General features: G+C 46.1%; 1 protein-coding gene across 4 annotated transcripts in view; it reads left to right on the top strand.

Annotated features, from left to right (window-relative positions):
* Window positions 1-22,243, top strand: part of LOC135907185 (phospholipid-transporting ATPase ABCA3-like) — a 279,026-nt gene that overhangs the window by 32,513 nt on the left and 224,270 nt on the right. For all 4 annotated transcript variants that reach the window (XM_065438859.1, XM_065438861.1, XM_065438860.1 and 1 more), the window contains exons 3-4: window positions 85-471; window positions 21,396-21,484. In XM_065438859.1, the coding sequence (XP_065294931.1) occupies window positions 85-471; window positions 21,396-21,484 (476 nt within the window). The remainder of the gene's footprint in view (window positions 1-84; window positions 472-21,395; window positions 21,485-22,243) is intronic.

Genomic DNA, 22,243 nt, shown 5'->3' with positions numbered 1-22,243 from the left:
TCGCATAAAGAACTCATAAGATTTGCTTAGTCAACCTCGGCTTTTTTTTAATAAGTACATCCTTCTCACTCTCTCTCTTTTCAGAAGCGGAATCCAACGGCGGGGAGAAGCCTTCATTTGCCAGGCTTGAGGACGACAGTGACGCTGCCGATGCTTTCATTGACGGTGACGCTCCTGCAAGCAATGAACATGCGCCCGAAAGCGAGGTCCCGGTCGAAACACCGGAGCTGGTCGCCTTGACGGACGCAGAAGCCGTGATCAAAAAATGCAAAGACCTACTGAACACGGCCAAGAACGAGGATTCAAAGACGCAAAGTAATATCACAGTGGGCAAGCTGTGCTTGACCGCGTCCAGCCCGGCAAGTGACTCAGCTAGCCTCGCGTTGAAGTTGTACACTCCTGTTCGTCTCATCAATAATGCGAGAACGAAGTTTCCCCTTGGTTCCTTCTCCAAAGCTGCGCGGTCTTTTGGTGAGTGAATGTGACCATAGCGAACGGCCTTTTGGGTACGGCTTCTTTTGTTGTCACTCCACTGTGCAAGCCGTTTCTTCCTCATGAGCTTACCTGCTACGCGCATTTGCTGAGACCTACAGCATGACTTTCAACAGGAAATTTCTTAATAGGAACGACATAGCCTAAGAAGGAGCCGAGCCTAACAATATATTTTTAATTTATGTTGATGCGGGAGGGTAGCTGGTGCCGAATTCTACCACTTTGCGCATACTACACAACCTGACTACTTTCTGTGCCTATGCAGCCAATGATGCAGAACCGTAGCGCGCATATGGTAGCGCCGGTGGATATTATAGTCCCACGTTTATATAAATAGATTAGGTGCAGTCTTCTAAAATGATTGAGTGCTTTTACTTTTAACGTTTAGCTAATAACTCCTGTGATTGCCCCTGAGAAGAGCGTCTATGTAAATTGGCGGCAAGTTTCTGCGGCTGCCCGAGCCCCAAAGGACTGCACCCGTCCGCTGGTGCCGGCGCAACAAAGCGGTCCTGTCTTGCGTACTGACACAACTGCGACAGCTCCGTCCCCGGTAGCTTTCCCTGCAGAGTGAGAAAAAAGTGTCCGCATGCATTCACTATCACCGCCACAAGTTGGCCGAGCAGCGTGCTTGTATGAAGCTTAGTCAGTACTCACTGCACTGCTTGTTTTCGAGCTTCAGTCACTGTCTGCGTCAGTTCTGTGGTGGTGGAGGTTAAAGAAAAACGGCTATTTATCAAGATCTCTTGTTTATCGGGAAACTGTTTCATGAGGAAAAACATTGACAATTTTCAGTTTCTGCCGCAAGGTCATGTATCTATATGAGGTTCTGGGAAACTATTTTTTCACGCCATGAGTTTCTTTTTATGCAGTCACATTTTTTTCAGTAGATACTTTCACACCTGTGTAAAAAGAAATATGAAGATAATTTGGCCAATAGGTAGAGTAGTCATTTCATCTTTGGTTACTAACTTTATGAAACTAGATTCATTGCGATATTGAAGCAAAGGAGCAACTAAGCCATCTCTGCTTGCCAGAAATCAAAGAATAGAACCACATTCGAGATGTTCAGCCTTATTGTGTTACAGGGAAATACGTGGGCGTTCCATTTAAAAGATCGGAAACAGCGCATGAAACTAATTGAAACCATCTTAACTGGAGCTAAGAGGTTTCATTTTAGCAAATTTTACAGTCGCATAAGTTTATCCAATTCCAAAAGTAAGCCGTGATAGATCTATAATTTGTCAATTCAGTAGCGTCGTCCTTCTTAAAAATTAGTATGATATAGTTAAGGTATATTCGAAGACTTGAAGTGCTTAGGCATTCTGCAACAAGAGTCACAAGGTTTTCGATCCTATGTCTCGCATCATTGATCAAACCGACTCTATTCCTTTTATATGCTATAGCCGCTTTTCCCCTATATATGTCATCCAAAGCCTTTCTAAGCACATTGCCGGTTACACATAAAACTTGTGTTTCCCCATTCGTCCCTAAGTCCAATCAAGGTTGCGTGGCCGCTATGGGTATCATAGTGTGTCGTATAAAAATTGCCTTCACCTTATCTAAGTCGTAGATATTGCTGATGTTACCCAGCGCATCTCTCACGTAAATCTTGATCTTTTTGATTCCAACTTTACTTATCACTGATTTACTGCTCCATTTTTTTAGGCTGGCTCAAGTGTTCGTTTGTTATATTTTTTAATATCACTTTCTTGGCTGTGCTAGGCGGCACAGCCATTCGTGCAAACCAGACCGGAAGCCAACCCCGTACCGACTTATGTGCAGCCCGTGAACCACCGTAACCGGCCTTCTTCTGAAGAACCACTGTGCCACTTCCAGGACCAAGCTTCACAAACAAATATGTACGGGTCCACGAGCCCCCGAATCAATACGCGAAAATCAGACGTGTGGCGCGCACCTGACTCTCAGTCACTCTGCTTCCACTGCGGTGAAGCGGGCCACCTTTACCGTGCCTGCGACTGCCAAAGAATATGACTCCAGGGCTATCAACGCGGCGCCCGTCGTCCATGTGAGGGAGAGCGCCCGAGAGAAATCCAGCAATATCTGGCCAGTCAACATTCGTCGACATACTTGCAGTTCCTACCGGTTGAACAGTTCAAGCCAACAGCCCGATCTCCATCTCCGCAAAGATTCCAGTCACGATGACCGGCTCTTCGACGATCGGCGTCACCTAGCCGCTACACTACGTTCTCCGCTTCCGTGGGCAACCGGCCCTCGAGCCCAAGTCGGGGAAACTAAGAACAGCCGGGGGTGAGGCCGCTGTCCAACGCACTTCGAAAGACCCTCCGCTGCGACACCCCGACTACGACGCCGCCGACGACGACGATAACGACGTCCACAACGATGACTGCGTACCTTCGGCGGCTTCCTTCGAACACAACGATCTTAACCGCTATGCTTAACCTTCGAGCTTAACAACGTTACGAAGAAGGGCATTTATCCCCTTCCCCGCATCGACGACTCATTGGACCGCCTTCGACATTCTCGATACTTCTCATCGATGGGTCTTCGCAGCGGCTACTGGCAAATCGAGGTTGATGACCGTGACCGTCAGAAAGCCTAATTTATCACGCCTGACGGACTCTACGAATTCAAGGTCTTTCCTTTCGGATAGTGCTCTGCGCCTGCTACCTTTCAGCGCATGATGGACACGGTTCTATTAGCTCTCAAATGGCAGTCATGCTTTGTCTATTTAGATGATATCGTTCGGTTTCAATACTTTTGAGCAGCACCTTGAGCGCTTACAAGCAGTTCTTGACGCAATTCATACTGCTGGCCTGTCTTTAAAGCCTGAAAAGTGTCATTTTCGGTATTACGAACTCAAATTTTGAGGCCATGTCCTCAGCTACGAAGGCATTCGACCAGACCCCGCAAAGTCATTGCTGTTGCTCCGTTTCTAACACCTTAGAACAAACACGAGCTCCACCGTTATTTAGGGCTTTGCGGATATTATCGACGCTTCATGGCTAATTTTCAAGGATATCCGAAACATTGCAACGGTTAACAAAGAATACTGTTCTGTTTGTCAGGGAGCAGGACCAACAAGAGGCCTTCTGTGAACACCAGAAACGTCTGCACAGACCTCTAGTTCTAGGAAACTTTGACGAAGACAGTGATATCGAATTGCACACGAATGCCAGCAGCGTCGGCCTTGGTGCCGCCCTCGTACAGTGGCAAGATGGAGCCGAGCGCGTCATTGCGTACGCAAGCCGCACTTTGTCTCCAGCTGAAAGGAACTATTCTACTGCGGAGAAGAAATGCTTGGCCGTTGTGTGGGACATTGGTAAGTTCCGACCATATTTGTACGGCCGATCGTTTCAAGCCCTGATAGACCACCATTCATTGATCTGGCTCGCCAATCTGAAGGATCCATCTGGCCGTCGTGCACGCTGGAGTCTTCCCTTGCAAGAACAGGATATGTCGATCGTGTTCAAGTACGGGCGTAAACACACCAACGCCTACTGCTTGTCACATGTGCCACTTCAACCGTCGCCATTCGATGTTGATAAAGAGGACGTCTTTCTTTCGATTATCACAGTATCAGACATCAGCAAGCAACAGCGCGATGATTCAGAACTCCGGCCTCTCATCGACTACCTTGAGAACCGTCTACCTGAGCCACCTCGCATGTTCGTCTGCAAGTTATCCTCGTTTTTTCTCCGCGATGGCGTCCTCTACAAATTGGGTTTTCACTCGACCGCAACCGCCTGCCTCCTTGTAGTGCCGTCTTCACAACGTGGTGATAGCCTGCGAGCCTCTCACGACGAGCCATCTTCGGGCCACTTGGAATTCGCCCGGATGTTTTCACGCATGCGCCAAGAGGGCTTTTGGCTTAACCTTCGCCGTGACGTAAAGCAATACGTGAAGACATGTCTTGACTCCCACACACGCTAGACACTACCCGCGCGTCCCGCTGGGCTTCTCCATTCCGTGGATCCTGCGCGAATCCCTTTTCAGCAGGTTGGCATAGATTTGGTGTGACCATTCCCCACGTCGAGGGCTGGTAATCGTTGGATTGCTGTTGCCACAGACTACCTTACACGTTATATTGAAACCCGCGCTCTCCCACGAGGTACTGCTAATGATATTGCGACCTTCATTGTACAGGGTGTCTTACTCCGCCACAGTGCTCCAGCGGTGTTTATAACCGACCTGGGCACAGCATTTACAGCGCAGTTCGCAGAAGAGATCATGCCTCTCAGTGGTACAGTTCACCGCAAAGCCACAGCTTACCATTCCCAGAGGAATGGGCTCACAGAAAAGCTAAACAAAACGATCACTGATGTGATTTCCATGTATGTTAACGTCGCCCACAAAAACAGCGACGACGTTCTCCCATAAGTTAGGTTTGAATATAATACTGCCACTCAAGAAACTACCGGCTTCACACCTTTGTGCTTGGTGCATGGCCGGGAAGCTGTCAAAACACTGGACCCAATGCTTTTGCCCACCCACTGTTCACTGATGCTGCCGAATTGGCTCGATGCGCCGAAGAGGGGCGCCAGACCAGACCAAGACCACAACGACGCCCACCGATACTATCTTCGTCACCGGGACGTCACTTATCGACCCGGTGACAAAGTATTGGTGTGGACTCCGATCCACCAGCGTGGTCGGTCGGAGAAACTTTTGCGCCGCTACTTTGGACCTTTAAGATCGTTCAAGGGCTCGGAGACGTCACATAAGAAGTGATTCCTGAAGGAGGAGGCAGCAATCGCCATCCCCGACGCCCACGTCTGTCCGATATCATTCACGTCTCTAGGTCGGACCTCTACTGCTCACACTGACCCCAAAGCTCTACACCTCTCTCACCATCTACGTCTTGGTTAGAAGTATTACCGTGGCAATCTCCCGTGCATCGATGTTCCGCGTCGAGACGATGCTTCTAGGGAGGGGCGTAATGCCACGACCTTGACACAACTGACAGCCACTCGATGAAATTCTGTGCAACATGCTAGGCTTGTTGGGTGGCTTCCAGAAGAAGACAACGAAGGTGCCAAGACAGCTTTATAAAAGATCTATAGCGTCGACCGAAGTCTTTTGTGGTTTTGTCTGTGACAATATACTGTTCTGCTCCACCATAGTGACTCGACGTTTGAAGGGTAGTGGTTTGGGCTAGTCGGTTTTCCATGACGCTGTGTCCTCATTTTTCTGTGTCCGTCCTCCCGCTTCGCGCTGCACCACACAGTCGATATTTGAGCGTAGATTTGCGCTGTGTTTATTTTATATATCCAATTAAGCTCTGATACAATAACAGCCGCCATTTCATTATTGCCTTGCAAGTCACCAACGTTTCCGTCATATCCTGATGAATTAGAACTTGTACCCCGTGCTCTGTATAGTTTAGCTAACTTCTGCAGCGGAGGACGTGCCCACTCTTGTTAAGCATCGGATAAAGACTGGTGATGCAGTTCTCTTTCATCGCTGACCATATCGCGTGGCCACGGCAGAGCGGCAAGTTAATCTGCAGGAAGTAAACAAGATGCTCACCAGAGATATCTTTAAGCCCTCGTCCAGTCCTGGGCGTCGTCGATCGTGCTCGCCAAAAAGTAATATGGCTTGTGGCGCTTCTGCGCTGATTACCGCCACATCAGCCGAATTACTAAAAAGGACGTTTGCCCTTTACCACGAATCGACGACGCACTTGATTGTCTTCATGGTGGCAAATACTTTTCGTCCATCGACCTTCCATCTGGCTATTGGCAGGTTTCCGTCGATGAGCGAGACCAAGAAAAGACCGCTTTCGTCACTCCAGGTGGCCTCTACCAATTCAAGGTTATACCGTTCGGTTTATGCAATGCCCCCGTCATGTTCGAACGGATGATCGACTCTGCTTCAAGGTTTCAAATGGTCAACTTACCTTTGTTACCTCGACGATATCCTTTTGTTTTCTACTACATTTGAGACACACTTTGACCGCGTCGCACTATCCTTGAGGAATTCCGCAAGGCTGGGCTCCAATTCAACTCATCGAAGTGCCACTTCAGGCGCTGACAGATTACAGTGCTAGGCCATCTCGTTGATACTTCCGGAGTACAAACCGATCTGGAGAAGGTTCGAGCAGTTGCGGCTTTTTCTGTACCTCTGTCTGTCAAACACGTTCGGAGTTTTGTGGGGCTTAGTTCTTATTTCCGACGGATCATAAAAGATTTCGCAGCAGTCCTTCGACCACTCATTGAACTTCTGAAGAAAGACGTGCCTCTCACATGAGGTTCCCCTCAAGCTGCCGCATTTTCACGCCTTATCACGATTATCGCGAAGAGGTCCGAACCGATGCCAGTGGTTATGGGATCGACGCCATCTTATCGCAATGCCAAGATGGACACGACTGCATTATAGCCTACCCTAGCTGGCTCCTGACAACTGCAGAGGGCAACTATTCGATTATCGAGCACGAGTATCTTGTTCTCGTCTGCGCTGTTTCAAAGTTACGCCCATACTTATATGGCAAGTCCTCCTCAGTAATGACAGACCATCACGCGCTCTCTTGGCTTTTGTCGCTCAAGGATCCTACTGGCCGCCTCGGTCGTTGGGCCCTCTTACTACAAGAATATCCCGACACAGTGACTTACAAGTCGGGACGCCAACACCAGGACCCGGATTCCCTCTCTCGCTACCCAGTCGATGACGTGACGCCTACATCTCGTACTAACACCGATGCCTCTGTTCCCTCTGCTTTTCCGCTGCTCCATGTTGCCGAAGAGCGGCGCCGTGACCCATCCTTGCGTACCATCACCGAACGCCTGGAATCGTCACTTTCCAGCAGTTTTCTTAGCTTGTTCACTCTTCAGGAGGGTGTACTCTACCACCGCAACGTTCACCCTGACGGCCCTGCATTACTTGCGCTCTCTAAACACCTTCACTCGGCTGTTCTCCACGAACTTTACGATCCCCCCACCACCGGTCACCGGCTGTGTCGTAAACCTACGGCCTCATCTGCCGACGCTTCTTTTGGTCAGGGCTTGCTCGCTCCTTTCGAAAATGCGTAGCTGCATGTGAGAAATGCCAGCGACACAAGACACCATCAACGCTCCCTGCTGGGCACCTCCAACCACTCGACATTCCCTGGATCCATTCTTTCGGGTTGGTTTCGGCACCCTTGGCCCTTTTACTCTTTCTACTTCTGCGAACAGGTGGATTCATGTAGCCAGGCATTATGCCATGCTCTATGCTGCCACCCGAGCACTTGCTACAAGCTGCGCCACGGATATCGCCGATTTTCTTCTGCGTGACGTAATTTTATTACATGGAGCTCCGCGACAACTTCTCACAGACCATGGCTGGGCATCCCTATCAAAGGTTATCGCGGAAATCCTGCAGTCCTGTGCCACGGGGCACAAGCTATCCATGTCACACCGTCCGCTATCAAATGGCCTCACACAGCCTCTCAACTGCACTCTCACAGGCATGCCCGCGAAATATGTCAGTTCTGATCACACTGACTAGGACCTCGCTCTACCGTTTGTCATAATTTGTCATAAGGCATTTGTACTACCGGCGACACCAGGACGTGCACTTCCCGCCTGGTTCTTTGGTGCTTCTATGGTCTCCGTTGCGTCAGGTCGGCCTGTTAGAGAAACTGCTGTCTCGTTACACAGGCCCATACCGACTGCTTCGTGCCCTGACTCCCGCCATCTTCGATATCACCCCTGACGCCCCATCTGCGTCCTAGTCCAGTGATATCGTGCACGTTAAACAACTGAAGTAGTATTACCCTCCCAGTGATGACATTTAGAGACTCCGGGACGTCGCTTCTGCCGCCAAGGGATTATGGTACACCCGTGTGCTATTTGATTGTTTGAACGAGGCGCATGGGCGCCATCACTCAAGAAAAGAGGAGGAAGAACGAACTGGGCTCGCGCTGTGAATCTAACTGGTCAGAGCTGCAACCGCTGTTGTAAATATAACCTGTATATAGTTGCTCGTCTTACTGACTTGTCCTTCGCGTAACAATATATACGAATGCGTGGATCATGCTGCAGTAGGCAAGTTTACTATGGCAACCAGTTATTGCATGTTTTTCTGCATATTGCGGGTGCATACGCTTTCATGGCACCGGCAGCCTACGGAGGCTTTCATATATAAAATACAAAGAGCAGTTTGCAGGTCCCTCTTTACGGCTTCTTTTATCAACCAGCTTCACATGGTGGCTTGGCCTACAATATTTCATGATGTCAATAAAACATTTTCTGTTAATAAGGTTACCTTATTAAGAGGTTTATGTCATAAAGTACTGGTAGCAGAAATAAGTCTGTCTGAGTGTGCAATAAATGTAACCGAAAAGAGCAGGTACTTCCAGTGGCTTAGTATAGGGGCTGCGAATAAAATTATATGGCACACCTAAATTATAAATACCTTTTAACACGTTGTAAAGCAACACATAAGCAGTTTCAGTGAGCCCAAGCAGAGTATTTCAGCAAGTGCAGAAAAATGTACAGGTTGTGCCAGCCAAACAGAAGAGGCGTCCTATTATGTACACCTGATCACACTATGAGCAATTCTGGTGGCCAAATTACAGGTTGTATCTCTACAGCACTTGATGAGCATGAGGCTATCATTAAATATACACAAACTTCGACATCATAAGAAGCACAAAGGAACGCAAGCATAAAGAAGAGACACGTAGATCGGACAGGCACTAAACATCAACTGAAGGGTTTAATGACGAAAAAGGGCAAGGCACATACTTACGCAGAAACATACGGAAAGAAGCTGAAGCCATAGTTGTCACTCACAAGAATTATAGCGCCGCAAAAGATACCGTCTTTCCTTTGCATGCAAGGCTAGGGAAGGAGTGCTCATGCATTTCTCAATCAAAGACCTATCTAGCTTCATCCGCATTGCTGCTCTAGGCATGGATGCCTTAACATTTAAGGCTTGCACGAGCACCGCCTGTCGTCATCTGTCATATGTCCACCCACTGCCAGTCACGTAAGAGTGGCGTGATGCTCTCTGAATCTGCCATTGACTTTTCGGCTGGTCTGGCCAACATAACGTTTTCCACATGAAATTGGGATACTTTATACTACTCCCATACTGCGCTTCTTGAAACGTGTAGTGTGTTTTGTGGGACATCCGGCCTTGGCAGTGCCATTCACGATATTGCACACACGTGCAAGCTTACCAGGCGCCGAAAAAACGAGCAGGGATGCCACATTTCGCAGACACCTTCTTGATCCTGTGCGACAGGTGTTGAACGTATTACACAACCACACGCCCCGTCTTTTTGGTTTTGAACTGATTGTGGCATATCTGGCTCCCTCAGTTAGCTTCTTTAATCAGGCATCATCCTATAGAAGCCAACAATTCGATGGGAAAGCCAGCATTTCGCAGGCGCAGCACTTGGAAGCTGAAGGTTGCGCGCAACCTAATGGTCACAAACGTTTTTGCGAGATATTGCAATACCCTTTTTCAAAAACTTGTAGTATGCCAAATTGTAGCTAAGGGCAGGTTTTTGAACCGTGGATGCTATCTTCATCACATCCGACCATGAGGCAAAATATTGCTGATATATGGAAACAGGAGGCGTCCCTTTTAGGTAACTCTAAAGTGAATTTGAGCCATTTCCCACAAGAATCAAAAACTCCAAGCAGGTTCGCATGTTCTTAAAAATGCTCACGCCGCATGTCGTTTTGGATAACTAAGTAATCATCAATATATCTGAAAACGTGTAAAGCTTTAGCTGCACAAGCTCGGTCAAAGCACGTGGAAATACGTGTCAGAAAGTATAAAATATCACATAAAACAGGAGCAAAACATGATCGAGTACAAATCCCCTTGTTTTGAACGACAGGAGTGTGATTAAGAGCAAGTGCCGTAGAGCGCAAGTACAATCATGGATTCCATAATGTTGTCAGTATTCAGACCACAGGAATTTTGAAAGGCAACAGAACCAATGTCATCGATTCTTTACGGGCAGCATACAAAAGTTTGCTTTGCGGAATAGTACAAAAATATCTACTACGCATCAATAGAAATCTGTATAGCGACTGAAGAGGATACTCATACTTGAAAAGGTAACCTAGGACACTCACCCAATTGGGCACGAGGTAACGCTCATACACTTGCAGCAATCTGAGATGCTTTTGCAAGAATCTAGAGAAAGTGCACTGCCATGAATCTTTCTCAGTCACAATGACTGAATGAAGGAATGACACCTAATGACCCTGAATGACGTCCAAATCTTGTGCATTTTTAGGGAGAAAAACATCCAGGAGGTAATTTTTTGCAAAGCCTATGATCTTGTTGAGGCTTTGCAAGTTTATATCATTGCAGAGAGCCGAAGCTTTCTGCTCTAGCTCTTTCCGTGAGCACTTCGCGGGCATGAATTCTTTAAAACGTCTTTTGAGCTTTACCGAAAAGACTACCTTGGGAAGCGCCATAAATTAATCCTCTTTATCAAAAGAAGCAACTCTAAGTTCTTTTTTTTTTCAAAAATGTAATGGTGTTCGAAGCCTCAAAAATGACGTTACTACGCAGTCATGTAGACATAAGGCAGTCAATGCGTTCTGAAAGACCATTTCATTCGTCGTTCCTCTCTTTTGAAAAAGAACAGCTAACTTGGTGCAACTGCTGGATTCCCAGTGAGAGTGTAGATTCCCAAGGTAGTCATCTCGGAAAAAGCTAAACAAGCAATATCAAAGAATTTTCCGCCCGTCATCTGCTCGCAGAAAGAATTATTAAAGAAAGCGTTGGCTTTACTTGATCACATAAACTTGCAAAGCCTCAACAAGACCACAGGTGGGGCCAAAAAGACTCTCCTTGATGTGTTTTTCCAGTAGAAACGTACAAAGAGGGGTGATTCTGAAAAAGAATGATAGCAAGGCACCTTCTCTAGATTCCAGCAAATCCTCTCAAATTGCTTCAAGTGTGTGACCCTTACCTCATGCCCAAACAGGAGAGTGTCTTAGAATATATTTCCAAGCATCACTATCCTCTGCAGCCAGTATACACCTTTTCTGCTGATGTATATCTTTTCTCATTCTATTCTGCAAAGTCAACATTTGTTCGCTGTCCATGAAACATCAATGACTTCCGCCCCGTTCTCTCGCAAAATTATACACGTTTGAACATTGACAACTTTATTAAACTTTTAAGATTTTAATTGCTCTCTGCAGCAGTCACTTTTATACAAATCGCCATTCTTAATATCGAGTGAAATTGTGTTTGATCGTGTAATTCTCCGGTTTAAGTAATCTGTTCTTATTATTTCTTCGCAAACATATTTCCACATGCCTCGACACAGCATACGCAGCTGAGAGTTTTCATACTTTGAGATATGCTGATGATTAATGAGTTATCCTAAAGGATGTGCGGCCTGAACATTCTGAAGAGCTTGTGAACCAAGTGCTTCGTGTTTTTCATTCTTGTGGCGAAAGGCTCAAATTCACGTCTGAGTTACCCGAAAAGGGGCGCCTACGGTTTGTCGATATCAGCATCATTTTTCATGATGATCACGTGTGCTACAAACATAATCCACGGTATAAAAAACCACTCCTTAGCTACCATTCAGCCCACTTAAAAATTGTGAAAAAACGGTATTGCAAAAACTGCACGCACACTACTCCCCAAAATCTTGTGACCATCACGTTGCATGCAGCCTTCAGCTCTACGTGCTACATCCGCACAATGCTGGCTTTCCTACAGAATTGTTGGCTTCCGTTGCATGAAGCATGTATAAAGAAGTGAATGAGGGAGCCCGACATGCCACAATGAGCTTGAAACCAAGACTGCATCACCTGGAGTTGTGTCATACATTTATAACCTGACCCAATGCCTCAGGAAAGTGGCTTAGAAGTGCAGCATTCTGGTCATTCTTTCGGTGCGTGGTAAGCTTCGATGGATGTGCAATATCGTAATAGTGCTGCCGAGGCTAGACTGCACAACAAAGCACACTACATGTTTCAATAAGTGCAGAGTGAGTGTGCTATACAGGATCCCACTGTCATGTGGAAATTGTAATGTAGGCTAGACCAGCCGGTGAGTGAATGAAGGATCTGGGGGGAATTATGCAACCCTTAAGACATGGGAAGTGGGTGGATATATGAAGAATCACCGCAGGCGGTGCTCGTACAAGCCTGACTTTCAGGGTATCCATGCCATACGACGTTTTGTGAAGCAGGCTAGCAAAATATCCGATTGATAAATGTGTGGTCACTGTTTCTCTGGCCTTGCATGACAAGAAATACACATTTCTTAAGCGGCACTGCAACTCCCTCAAGTGACAACTGGAGAAAGGTCTGTGCATTTGTGCTTGTTTTGATGTCCAAGTTCAGCTATCCCCAGCTAGCCCTAACTTCTGCAACGACTATAAGTAGATATTAGCTAGCTTTATAAAAAGGCAGAGGAGTAGTATTATGCTCACCGGAAGTGACAAATGGTGCAAATGTTCTGGCTCACAACATTTCAAGTTCGTCAACACTGACTGACAAGTAAATGAGAAAGTTGATGTGCGTTCACGCCTAAATTTCAAGTGCGAGACAAGTCACAGAAGGGAGAAAACAAGACACAAAAGCTATCAACATTTCTTATGGTGCAGTGATTAGAGATATATACACTGAGTGTGCAAGTGTGCTGCACAAGCGCTCCTGAAGAAAAAGGGCGCAAATTGCAATACAAATATACAGAAGCATGATAAACAGTAGTAGCAATAAAATAGAATAAACTGGCACTGAGTGATTGCTATTCCATGCCATTTAGATAGTATTCTCAGTTTTAGTGCAGTCCTAATGAGCTCTGGCTGACACACGTCCCAGTTTTTTAGCGGTATGTCTCAGTGATATTGTTGATCAATCGGGCGCCTTAGGGGAACAAAAGATATGCTAAATCTAATCTGACGCGCATCACCATTCGTGTCAATTCATCATCAAGGGGAACGACCATATTTGTCTCTTGAGTGAATAATGGTTCTCTCATGGGAACATTCTGATGCACTGGGTAGCCTGCCCCATGTACATTGGAACGAATATACACACTACCAAATGAATCTACTATAATACCAATGACGGACAGAAGACAAATTTAGTGGTACCTTTAAGGAACTCTCGCTTACCTGGGTGCCTCATTTCGCTTCGGGACTCCGTTGCAGACATATTTAGACGAAAAATAAAGGACGCAAGATATGCATGACTCTCCCCAAATGAAGGATGAAAAGCGGGCAGGAAAGCGAGGTTTGCTTGGTTAAAGATAGCACCAAATTTGTCATGTGCGTGTCTGGGACAGTGTACTGCATTTCTCTTGCGTGTGTTGAAATGTACGCAAAGCAGACTAGCCAGTAACTATAGATGAGCGAAACAAATCATCATATTTAATTCAGAAGACCTGTATGCTCGTCCTACTTTGTCGTGCACTGCGGCGATAGGACTTCAGGCCGGAGTAAAATCGTTAATCTACTTCCACCCATGGTAAAAATTGACACGAGAAGTCAGCGAGGCACACCACATAAGACATGTGTGAGCAAGCCCCCAATTAGGAAATAATGAAAAAGGGCGTCTTTTCTAGATCACAAGAGATAAAAATTTGTCCCTGCCTATTCATCGTTTTTTTACGCGAATACGATTTATCATGATTTGATGCTTTTGTAGTACAACTCAAGTTTTTTCCTTCCGCAAGAACTTGGGCTCAGTATACTTACACATCCAGTGTTATTATTTTTATTCCTGCCAACAAAATAGCCGGTCTTGACCAACAGTCATGTTGTATGTTCTCTTTTTCCTACCTGTACAAATTCTGTCAGCAAAAGTTGGATGAACTGACTGACAAACTCAAAACGACACTGCTAGTTCCGAGAACATGCACAACTACAGCGACAGGTGTCTGTCGCCATTCTATCGCAATAAGGCGTTAAAGCTAACTTCGATATTGCTGCAATACGTCAGCTGCCACATGGCTACAAAACTTTAGACACCACATAATTGTAAGTGCGAAACAAAAACAAGCAGGTTCGTCAACCATAAACTTCACTTCAGCAGTCGTAAGTATCGAAACTCCGCATCGGAGTCAGCAGTCAAGGAAGTGGAGGACAAAGTGTCTCATAAGCAAATGTGGGTGCGGCGCGGTCCCTCAGTCCACGCCAGCAATCCCAAGTTCTGGCCCGCCGCGCCGAGCCGAGCACCGAACCACCGCTTGCACTCACGAACCACTTTGTCCTCCACTTCCTCGACTGCCGGATCCGATGCCGGAGCTCCCATACTGCCCCTCTCTTTGTGAAGGCAATAATGGCACCCCAACTCTGGTGGTGGGCAAACCTTCCCGACGGCTTCAACGAAAGATGATCGGCTGAGCAGGCAATGTCCGAGTTGCCAAGTCTTCCAGTAGCGCGGGAGCCCTAAACCTCACTGGCTTCCCGGACGTACGCTTCGAGACGATGAGGTAGCCCAATTGGTGGAGCCTCCGAACTGTCGTGGTCTTGCAGGGACCAGAAGGCCCTAAACCAATCTCAGAGGCACACCTGGTACGGCCTTCCTCCTCAACATTGTTCTGGCGAGTGCACGAAGCAGGTTGTCGGAATTAGTAGCAGCCCACTCGCTGCCATTCCACCGCACAGAAACCACACGGCACCGCACCAATCAATTAACAGGAGGGAAAGATCGCAGGCAATCAAGATCATGGGTTCAACGGTGCTACTTTCATTACGTTTGGAAACTGACATCATGCGCCCATGAGGTTCTCGTCATAGCTATCGCTGAACTCTACTTTTGAAACGACGTCACCGTCGTCTTCACTGCCGCTATCGCCAGCCGGCGCCGACGAACCGCCGCCAAAGTCCAAGACTTCGCACTCCTCGGGCTTGGACGAGGGCGATAAGCCGCTCTTCTTCTGTGCTTCACTACCCGACGAGTGGTTCTTCCGAGCTGTTTTCTTGGACAGCTTGCCTTCGCGTGTCTTGGAGGCTCCCTTACCGTCAACGGTCCAATAGTCGTTGCTCTCGGACGTCTCGGAGTCGCTGGACGCAGCCGCGCCGCCGGGTGTGTAGCCACGCGCAGTATCCGAGCATAGACAATTTGTCGTGTTCATACGCTACTGCATCGCGTTGATGCAGTAACTGCATCGGCAGGTCCCTTCCCCAACAGTAGCGCCAGGAGCTTCAGCAGCGCACAGGATACCACCCCCTCCCCGTGTCCCTTACCAGACACGATGACTGTCAGAGAAAAGGAGTGGGCGGAGACGTTCCTCAGAGAATGCCAGAGCTGCAGCTCGCACTGCGGAGATGGTCACGCACCAGGCCAGGCAGGCGTCGCTGCTGCCCGTGAAACTGGCGCCGCCCGCCATCCCCACAATCATGGTCCGTACCAGAATGCAGCCGGGGCGCCCCACTGGGCCCCAATCTGGGAACGGCGCAGTCCCTCCGTCCACGCCAGCAGGCCCCAGTCCTCGCTGTTGTGCCCAAGAGCACCCACTTAAGCCCCAAACCACCGCTCGTTCTCAAGAATCCCTTTGTCGTCCACTTCCTCGACTGCTGACTCCGATGCCGGAGTTCTCATACAGCATAGGCTGTTTCATGTAGCTAAAACACTACCTGATATGTGTAAAACATACGCATAAGCGTACTTAGCTAGACATACTTGCATACCCAACATGTTGCAGTGTACGTCATCCTTGTTCTAGACACTAGTATTATTGTGCAAAATTATTTCAGCATTGCGTGTAATGTTTCCATTTATTTGCTCAGTAATCGAAGTCATCATAATAGCATAAATTTGACTTGCTGGTAGAACACACTCTGACGTGAATAGCACCAAGTAGAATAATGAAAAGACTGCCCACTGTGCTGACCAAATACATGGAAATAGACCCAAAGCGTTAGAATTCATTCTTAACAGCTGTAGAATTAGAGCTTGATTGATACCTCAATTAAAATTACAGTAGTGACAAGTAGATGTTTTGAGTGGTGCTGTTGAAATCAAACTCATTTGATGAGCAACATCGCAATAACCAACAAACGCTGTACCAAGAGCAAAGAGACAATTTCGCACAACGTGCGAAATTGTGTGCTTCTTTACTGATTGAGTATCAATATACTTAACTACCTACGAGCTATGTGGTCTATGCTGTATAGCCTGAAAGTGAAAAACAATGCAACTGGACACAGACTCCACTGCAATGCCTACTTGCATGAATGAGGACAGCATAAGAAGAGTATAAAAAGTAGAGAGAAAAGTCAAGCTTACTAGAAAACTCCTCACTACTTTAGTAACTACAGCAGAATGAAAAATGAAGACTGGCCTTCATGTATCATTTTAAAAAATTCAAGCTCGTCAAATGTGTCAAAAGCCGCCAGGGGCCATTATTCTCGGAACATGAGAGAAATTATTGGGAAATTAATGTAGAAAGTTAGACTAGGTAATTGTTGATGGAGCTCCTGATCATAGTTACTTGCGAAAATCAGGCTAACGGAAGGAACGTGGGGCAAGATAAACCTGCAGGCTTCAAGTGACAAGCTTTATTCATAACAGCATACAAAGATATGGATATGCTCAAGATATCCTCAAATAAATGTGCAGACAGACGCATGAACCAATGTGCCACGTATGAGACAACCAATGCACAATGAAGCTGATAGCCATCCAAAATAAGCGATTACAAAAGCATTCACCAGGTTTTTCTCACGCTACAACACTTATTTATCAATGAGTGCCAGTGATGGAGTGCTTACGCATTTATCAGCAGCGGTTGATATGCAGAACGCCTGAACCATTTCTCTAATTGCTTGGCGAATCAACTGAACGCTTGCGTGCTATGAAAAAATGGCTGTGGCTTAGCTAAGGTTAAGCCCAGGATGCGAAGCATACTAGCCTTTATTTTAGTTGTTAAACCACTGTTTAGCCTGGTGAACTGCTGTTGCTTGGCTATATTTGGTTCGGATAGACGAAGAAACAACTCATGCAGGCAAGCGCATGAGCTGAGACCCGGCCATGTAGCTACGCGGCCGCAAGTGAGCGCACGAGTTGAGCCTCCGCTTTTGCAGCTGTTATGACGTCATACGGTAGCTACGCGGCCGCGCGCGGCGCAGCAAGGAAGAGCATGGTTGTGCGGCTAGTATGCTTCGCATAAAACACGGGGATCGTTTACGAGTACCTTTTCGGCAGTGGTCAGCCAAGCAGCCAGTGCCTACTAGAGCATTTACAGCGTTTCGGTACTCCCTAAGTCAGTCATTCAGGCACATGTCTGCTTGTTCAATCTATCACTTTCTAAAGGGAAGTGGAATCCTGTATACCATTAGCACACTGTAGTTAACAAAGCGGTGACATGCTCCTTAGTGCATTTATCTTTACTCCAGGCGTTATTTACCAACCAGCACCTTGTAGGGAGCTTTAGTGTTAGTGAAAAAACACCTACACCGTACCTGTTCGCCACTTTCTTATGCGGTGGGTCACCCCATGTACGTATGGCACAGCCACTGGGTGCCCACTAGCACGTGCGTTATTGCACGTCCAGTTGGCGTGCGCATGTACTGTTAGTGACTTCCTTGTGCTGAGGGGAGTGGCTTTGCTTTTGAAAACGTTCTCGTTGCTTGGTAAAATAAATAACAGAAATAAATTTCTATGTGTTGGTTGTGCTCATTTGAAAGTAGACAAATTAGCATTAAAAAGCAAACATACATGAACCCGAAAGAGCCTCTAAAAGAAAAGCTCTAGTTTGTGCGCAAAATATGTGTTTACACCAGAGAGAGAGAGAGATAGAGAGAAACTTTATTGATTCTATCAAGGGGTTGACACTTGCAAGACACTTGCATGCGCGCCAGGCAAGCACCGCACCACAATGATATGCACACCATGTAACACTAGACTAGTTTCGTGGGCACACCAGGTAGCACTACACCATCCTTGCTCGCGCACCAGATGACACCAGACCACTCCGGTTTACATGCCAGGTAGTACCAGACTCTGCTGGTGTTTACATTACAAAGGACCGGAATAAACCAAGCTGGTCTGCTGTAATTTTCAATTGGCTTTATCTTGAAACTACACAGATATAAGCAGAGGCACAGAACATGCATTGAAAGAAAGCATTCTAAACAACTTAATTTATGCAATGTTTGCTGGTCACCTACAGTCTGCAGAACAATTGTACAACACTGCATGATAATAATGTGGCTGCCTCAAAGAACATTCTCCTTCAGATATTTTAGAACTTTAGTAAGGCGTTTTTTGTTATCACTCTGGAAAATTTTTCAATGTGGTATTCTCTCTTTGTGTGTCACATGTATGATTACCATTTGTACTCATTACATATGACAAATTAGAAAGATTTTCAGTTTCTCATGAGGACTTTCTTCATACTATCGATCTCCCAACACCCATTGAGAGAAAGTCTGTGGTGATTCCCACATGTTGACGGGCGTTAAGTTTACCATAGGCACTGCAGTGTAGTAGCACATATATGTCTAGCGTGCTTTAGAATCTAAATCAGTGTTTCAAGATGAATTGAACTCAATATAATTTTCATGTGCCGCACGCGAGATATTGTGGGAGCAAAACCAATACTGAAACAGCTTGACCAGCTCCGACTACCTACAAAGGTTAACAAAGCAGTAACATATTGTTTTGAAGAAAAACCAACATGAAATGCTGAAGTCATTACAATAATAAAAGACATTAATAGTCGACACAAAATTAGCAGTGTACAATAGTTAACCAGGAATCAAGAAATACTTTAATATACGCTAGAAAAGTACACGTGCGCGTACATTTATAAAGAGGGGGACAACTGTGACACTATTTGTTGAAATTAATGAATCCCACTATCACCCTGCAATTGTCACTGTGCCACTACAGTTTCATAAGCCACCTCTTATGTTCTCACTGTGACATACATTCGCCCATTGACCTCCCACTGTGAATTCCATCATTCATCCAGAAAGCGCAACATTCACGCACCATTTACGCAAGTCACCCAGTATGTATCCCACCATTCACCCAGCACACCCACCATTCACGCGGCACATCCATCATTCACCCCCAATTATACGTGTAACCCAGTATGTATCCCACCATTCAACCAGCACACCTACCAGTCATTCTGCATGCCCACCATTGAGAGAATTCACGCACTATGTATCCCACCAGTACATCCCACCATCAACCACTGCACCCAGTATACCCACGATGAATACCATCATACCCAACATGTTCCTCATCATGTCCACCACAAAATTCATCGTGGGCAATGCTAGAATTTTTGATAGGGCTACAGTAAGACTAGTTCTTGGGCGAGTTGGTCACTTATTGCAGGCATAACAGCAGCGCCAAAAACACTCACAAAGAAAGAAACACTAACAGACAAGTAATTGCATTAGTGATATGTCAGTTCTGTTATATAGTTCAGAATGTGACCTTTTTCAGCAAGAAAGAAGATGTATTTTGTGGGGTGTTGTGGTGGCACTCGTTCGTTATCTCTGAACGCGCATGCGCGAAGCAGCCTTTGTATTCAAATTCTTTTCATGGAATAAAATCAGTAGAGTGCAACTATTGCCTGTGTCTGTCAGTGTTCCTTTTTCTGGTGTGTCTTTTTTGGCGCCCCTGTGATGCCGGCGATAAGGCTGCAGTTGATGACGTCAGATTTGTGGTTGCGAAAACATTCATGGGCCGCATTACTCAAGTAAAGAAGGACATTGTTTAGCTTCGCGGCGTCATCCTACTTGTGCGCGCTCACTCGTTGATAGGAGGACCACCCGTCCTCCACGTCCTGGTCTTCGGTGCCGCTAAATAATAGGGTCTCACTGTCTGGAACGCTGGCACAATTGACAGCCGCATGTGAGGCAGCATTTCGCGGTGAGACGTAGTCAGGCATAGTAGAGTCCGGATCCGGAGTTCTAGGTTAAAGAGGGAAACCAGCTCCTCCAGCAAATTCAAGTGTACGCATTTAGGTATCGTCATGATTTATTGTGGAAATCAACGGATAAGTAAACGGTCCGCTCAAGATCAACCAGGGCCCGAGTGCCGTCACCAGCAAATCTTCTTTTGCATCTGGCCCTTGTGTTTGCATATGTCAGTGCAATGAATATATATATATATATATATATATATATATATATATATATATATATATATATGGTGTTTCAGCGAACAGTCAAATTTTTTTTAAAGTTACATGTGGCAGATAGCTCATTTTTATTTTATCAGCCGGTATACTCGAAGCAGAGGACACTACTTGCTCAAAAAATTGGAATGCAGAATTGACTAACAAGAATATAACTAATTACCTTTTTAGCTAATTATCGTATGACTAATATTGCACTTTACAAATTTCATCAGTGGACATCGCAAGGCGGGTCCACTTGGAACGAATTCTAAGGACGACACCAGTTCCGAGATATATATTCCCGAACTTTGCGGAGAAATGCATTGGTGATCCAGTTACTTGTGGGCTTCGGTGCATGAAACGACGCTTTGTTAACAAATCAACTGGAATGCCAATGCAATTCTCCGCAAAGATAGGGAATGTGTACCTCGACACTGGTGTCATCTTGAAAATTCGTTCCAAGGGGATCCGCCTTGCGAACTCCACGGCAATAATTTGTAAATTGCAACATGGGCAATAATGTAGTTAGTTAATGACCCAATTAGTGAATACTTAATAATTAGTCACTTTTTCATCTCAATTTCTTGTGCAACTATTGTCTGCCACTTTCAGTAGACCAGGTCGTGAATTAGATTTGCTATATCTGCCATAGGCAACTTTTAAACGTATTTGAAAGCGTTCGGTTAAACACCCTGCACAGATATATATATATATATATATATATATATATATATATATATGTGTGTGTGTGTGTGTGTGTGGGTGTGTGTGTGTGTTTCTTTTGGATTTCATTGCAAAAGGTGAAACGCGGATGATTCCTGAGTGCCAACATATAATAAGTACGCATTGTCTTTTACTTTCAGACCAATCCGTAGTTTACCAGCAGATCATAGAACAGGAGCACTTAAAGCTACAAAGTGAGAAATATACAGATGCGGAAATGAATTATGAGGTGAGTCACTCCAATGCAGAATATCTCGTCCTTTAGGTGCGGAATTGCGTCAATGACGGACATGCTTGCCATTTAGTGACGACCGCATGTGACATCAAACGTTTCACAAATCCTGGACTGTTACATTTCTGTATAGAAACCAGAGAGTATACTTTGGTTAGGTTATTATCATAACTGTGTGCCTTGTATTCTTGTGAGCCGACTGTACATTCGCATACAAGAAATAGTCAGTCATATATTAGTTGACTACAGAGAGAAGTGCCCTCACGGACACTTTACAGTTAGAGCATATTGTTAATTTTGTGCGATATGTAGTTTCGCCTCCCACCTGCGGGCTTCTCTCTTTTTGCCTAGCTTCGCTCGCTTTCCACTTAGCTTTTTTTACAAATAAAGTTGAAAAAAATAATTTCCTGTTTTCTTTCTCTGGAATCGTTGTCTCGTTGGTTTATATCACTAAGTGTGGAAGGACACAGACAAAAGAGGTTAGTTACACTGTATATACCCTGGAGCCAGATCTAAAGACGGACGTTAGCTCGCGCCAAGAGCCCAGACACTTCATTGTCTTTGTCGGGGTGGCTTGTGTCTGCAGCATCTGTCGATGGTGTTGTAGTGCCACCGCCCGGCCGGAGAGGGACCATCCAGCTGCTGTTAAATATATAGGGCGCGTTGAGAGTCGCAGGCCTTGAGACTGGTGACGTGGACAATTTCACTGGTTTTCCCAGTGGAGAACGCAGTAGGCGTGGCTAGAATTATTTCATA

The sequence above is a fragment of the Dermacentor albipictus genome, chromosome 9 (assembly GCF_038994185.2).
Source record: "Dermacentor albipictus isolate Rhodes 1998 colony chromosome 9, USDA_Dalb.pri_finalv2, whole genome shotgun sequence".
Taxonomy (NCBI): Eukaryota; Metazoa; Arthropoda; class Arachnida; order Ixodida; family Ixodidae; genus Dermacentor; species Dermacentor albipictus.
The sequence above is the reverse complement of the archived record's forward strand: the minus strand, read 5'-3'. Positions and strand labels throughout refer to the sequence as shown.